The 4,700-nt window shown below is 25.7% G+C and overlaps 1 protein-coding gene across 1 annotated transcript in view; it reads left to right on the forward strand.

The window, feature by feature from the left end:
* The first annotated feature begins 1,276 nt into the window (after positions 1-1,276).
* LOC103310851 (ABC transporter G family member 23-like) overlaps positions 1,277-4,700 on the forward strand; it is a 7,527-nt gene continuing 4,103 nt past the window's right edge. The window contains exon 1 of the mRNA XM_008190266.3: positions 1,277-1,611. Within this exon, the coding sequence (XP_008188488.1) occupies positions 1,502-1,611 (110 nt within the window). The 5' untranslated portion in view covers positions 1,277-1,501. The remainder of the gene's footprint in view (positions 1,612-4,700) is intronic.

Raw genomic sequence — 4,700 nt, forward strand, 5'->3', positions numbered from 1 at the left:
ACCAATACATATAATTTATATATACTATATATACTAGCGCCCCCTTCGCCTCCCTAAAAACCGCCACTGATATCTAGTTAATTGTATATGATATAATATTATACAATCATGACTTATAGCTTATAATTAAGCTGATTTAGATTCTGAGCGGAGCGATGGATGAATGTATTGATTTTTTTTGAGTCCGTCATCACTTTGTGGCAGTAAAAATAATTTAATTTTTCACTTTGTGCGTGGTTCTGGTAGATAATTGGGTCAAGTTGGTACTATTGAAAGGGGTTAAATTAAAAACGAAATTCAGGAAAAACATGACTTTTTACGCAAAACTAGTTATTGTGACTTAATACTATTTTATTGGTGTAGGAGACGTGTAGGAACCTCAAAAATTAATAACTTGCAAATACCTAGGGCTATGACTTGCAATTTTCACCATATCTTTATATTAAGATTTTATGTACATGATAATATTTTTAATATATTTGAAGCTAAGATAAAATTCTTCAAAATCATTAGAACGGGCAAATCATTTTATTAATTTCTTTTATACAAATTTTAAGTTAAAATTTGGAATTTAATAAATAATAACGATTTTAATTATTTTGTTGTAATTTAAAATCATTATTCGCGGTAGGTACTAGATATATTTTTTGCACATCACCTACATTTTATGCACATTTTTTATTACATTTTATATTATTACATTTTCAAATGCAATATTAATTCAACCTATTCTTTTACTATATTGTTTAAATAAATTACTTTTATAGCAATAAAAATATATTAAGTAAATATGAATATATTTTATAGTAATATAGGCTAACAGACCGTCTTTCCTTAGAATCGGTTTTCGTAATCAATGATATATCATTGAATTAAAATTCAACATATCCAATATCCATAATATAGTGATAAATAGGACACATAAGTACAGCTGATCGGTACCCATTATAGGTACCACCATTTTTTTGATTATGAATAATAGACCAAAGATTTTACGTAAATCGAAATCCAAGATTTAATATTGTTTAATTTAATTGTTTTGTGTTCTTCGTTGTTATTGTACAATCATTTTTAGAATTTTCAAATTTTCAAATTGTATCAGGACGTTTATTTAGTTTTTTTTTATTTACGATCTTGAATGCAACAGACAACAGGAGAATAAAAATTTCCGATTGACGATATGTAATGTAACTACCATTATTCAAGGACACCAAGATACTGAATCTTCCAGATGCAAATATTCCATTTTTTTTTTACGTTCCCCATGTATTATTGACAATGTATATGGTTGTATGAACCTCTCGTGCTTTAAATATCGTTTATTTATATACAGTCTGCGATCGGTATAAGATACCAGTATCCGAGCTTTTGCAATATAATTGTGTACTTTTTTACTTTTTAGTGATTATATATATACGTACGTAATTTAGCCAATTGTAATTAATTGTATAGGTACATTTTTTTGTGACAAAATATCATATCAATAATACAAAAACAGAATATGATTAACGAAGAATTCCAATACGATGTAAAAGTGATAAATGCATTTAAGAGTTATGGAGAAACTAAAGTACTTAATGGATTGAACATGAATGTGACGGCAGGTTCTATGTGAGTTATTATATTTGAATAATAATTGTTAATTCATTAAAATTTTTACTAGAGGTGTGCCCATGTTCGGGTATTATTATTTTTGATTATTAATGGTATACCAGTTGCTTAAAAATATATAATAATAAATATACAATTAATATAGGCACCTACTTATACTGAAATTTTAGACTGATTGGTAGATATTACATTGTAAATACTAAGGTAAATAAGAAATGATGGTGTAGATATATAGGAAATAAATTCAATAATTTCGGCTTCGGAGATTATTGGATTTTACATATAACTTTATTCAGCATAGCATATAATATATTATAATATTATGCTATAGCTTATAATTCACCAGTTTTAGAAAATTAGATAATCTGTTGGTTGGTCATGGATTGTTTGAAAGTGTGGAATTGAACTGAGATTTGGTCTTCTTGTTTGTAGGTATACATACATTTTATTTTTAAAATTTATTATAATATTATATGAAACTAAAAAATTCAAGTATTGGATAAATTCACGCAATTTATTTATAATTTAAAAAAATCATTAACCAATATTGAGTAAAATACAAATTACCTAATGATAAAATAATTAAAAATTGCGTGTTTAAAATATTTGATGTGTACAGAATACTACAGATATATTTAATCGAAACTATTTCTACTCATTATATCACACCCCTGAAAGAATAGTGACACAACTCAAAAAATACGTTTTTCGAGTTATTACCATCAAAATGTTCAGAATTTCATCCTTTATATTTTAGTATACTTAAAATAATAATTTAAGTACTATTTAACCTATGTTTTTTTTGACTTGTCACTATTTTTTCTTGGAAAAAAAATATAATGTTGATATTTTGATTTTTTCAGGGGTGTGATATACGATGGTAATATATTTAATATTATAACTTGTTGCGTTTCATGTAGATTTAAATTTAAGCTTTACAAAAAATGAAATAAAAATATTTTATAACAAAAAAAAAAAACAGAAATTTTGACTTAAATAAGTAGACCCATCAGTTTTAAATACGATATACATTTTTAATAAGACGTATTAAGAAATCACACAATTATATTATTTTATATTTATTTTGGTACCCCGTAAGTTATTGAATTTTTAAGATATTTAATTTAAATATGACATTATGTTCATATTCTGTATTTCTGTCAAATTATGTATTTATCCGTACTACCTTAATATAATTGTACAAAATAGCTTAATCTTATAAACTTTTTTAAGTAATGAAGATCTAACGTTTTCGTTTATGTAAATACTATAATGGTTTTTTGTATATGAGGACATGTCTAACGTTATCTCTAAATTCATGCAGTATTGCAGTCTGTGTAATGACTTAGCATATCCCAGATAAATGTAATATATTATTATGTATTTATGTATTTTGTAAACAATATATTATATGTTATACAGTTGTAAAGACTTGTAACAAAATAAAAAAACTATTTTCAGGAAATTAAGCTTTACATTTATATTTTAATGAATATAAATTATTTAAATTAAAATTAGTATTTTTTTTTTATAAATGTAGCAAAGTAAAATTATGTGGTCATTACTATATTATGTTTATACTTATGTGTCCATACTAGTGCAGAAAATAAAATACCTAATCGATAAATGTTAGTAAAATCAGAGTATTCACGCCTTACCAACTCTCTAGACGAGTGATTTATTTAAAGCCTCTTAGCTTTATCGGTATACTGAAATGGTATTTTAACGAAGCGTAAACGCGGATAAACAGCTATAGTAATTATTATTTGGTTCTAATGAATGCATCATGTAACATAACAAAACAAGTAATATTTCATTTAAAGTAAACGAATGCGTTTGTTGAGAAGAGATACGCTTTATATGTTTATTATTTTTAGTTCAAGTCTGGAAAAATCGATTTGGCAATGATGGAGTTGTTATTGTAATTATATCGTTGCCACATTAAACGTAAAACCTAGGTACAAATATTAACCGTATGAGTGTATGACCATCAAAATTTACAAGTAGGTTTTGACAATAAAACTATAAACTAATAAATACATATTCATCAAACGTCATAAATCGTCATTGTCACTAAAAATGTTTTAGTTTAGTAATTTTATTAGAAAGGTAACTTTTTTTTAGCATTTTCTATTAATTTGTTTAAGTAGAAATGTATTTTGATTTTACTAAAAAGTATAAATAAGAATTTAATATTTTTATATTATTTGGTAAGATGTTACACCTTATAGCTTTAAATCATAATTTCTTAAATAAATGAAGGCCTTAGTGATACTAAGATTGTCTATATCATGTAATATTACATTACCGTGGTGTATTGCTAAAGAAATTATAACAATCTCGATAATCTTACTTGATTAGTTACACTTCTACTGACACATATTATCTTACTCTTATTAATAGTTTTAATTTGTCTAATTCATTTAATATTATGTTTAATTATTTACTGTACATTTGTGTAGAATTATTAAGTAAGTTGTGTAAAAACCTGTACCATTAATGTTATGTAAAAATATTAAAACGGAATGATGAACGAAGAATGATGTTTCTTTAAAATAATTTTGGTAAATTTGATTCAATGTTTTTTATTTTAAAAGTAAGGTGAAGTCCATCGCAGTGGCGGATAGGCCCACCGGGAATTCGGGATTTTCCCGGTAGGCCCTATCTTGTGTTAATGTATGGGGGCCCCCCGGGCCCAACTGAACCTTGTGTAATGAAGATTGAAAATAATTTTAATAAAGATTCAAATTGACTAATTTAATATTTTTAACCACTACAAGAAAAATACCATAATTCATTTGGCTATAAACAATATTTATTTTTGTTCCCGTATCGGCGTATCATTGGGAACGTTGAGATTTATTTTTAGATTAGAGTTATAGAAACCCGTATTTATAGTATCGGTAGAATACAGGCATACAGCAGCTGTACTACCTAAATAATGCACCAATGAGGTATTGTGGTGGTTAAACGCTTTTATAGTTTTATTTTTATGTCCTGTTGGCTGTTGTCAGTTGTCACCGTATTAATTATTATTGACTTGTTTGATTGTCAATTACTTAATAAATTATTGTATATTATTAAACTAT

Source organism: Acyrthosiphon pisum, chromosome A1, assembly GCF_005508785.2.
Source record: "Acyrthosiphon pisum isolate AL4f chromosome A1, pea_aphid_22Mar2018_4r6ur, whole genome shotgun sequence".
Lineage (NCBI taxonomy): Eukaryota > Metazoa > Arthropoda > Insecta > Hemiptera > Aphididae > Acyrthosiphon > Acyrthosiphon pisum.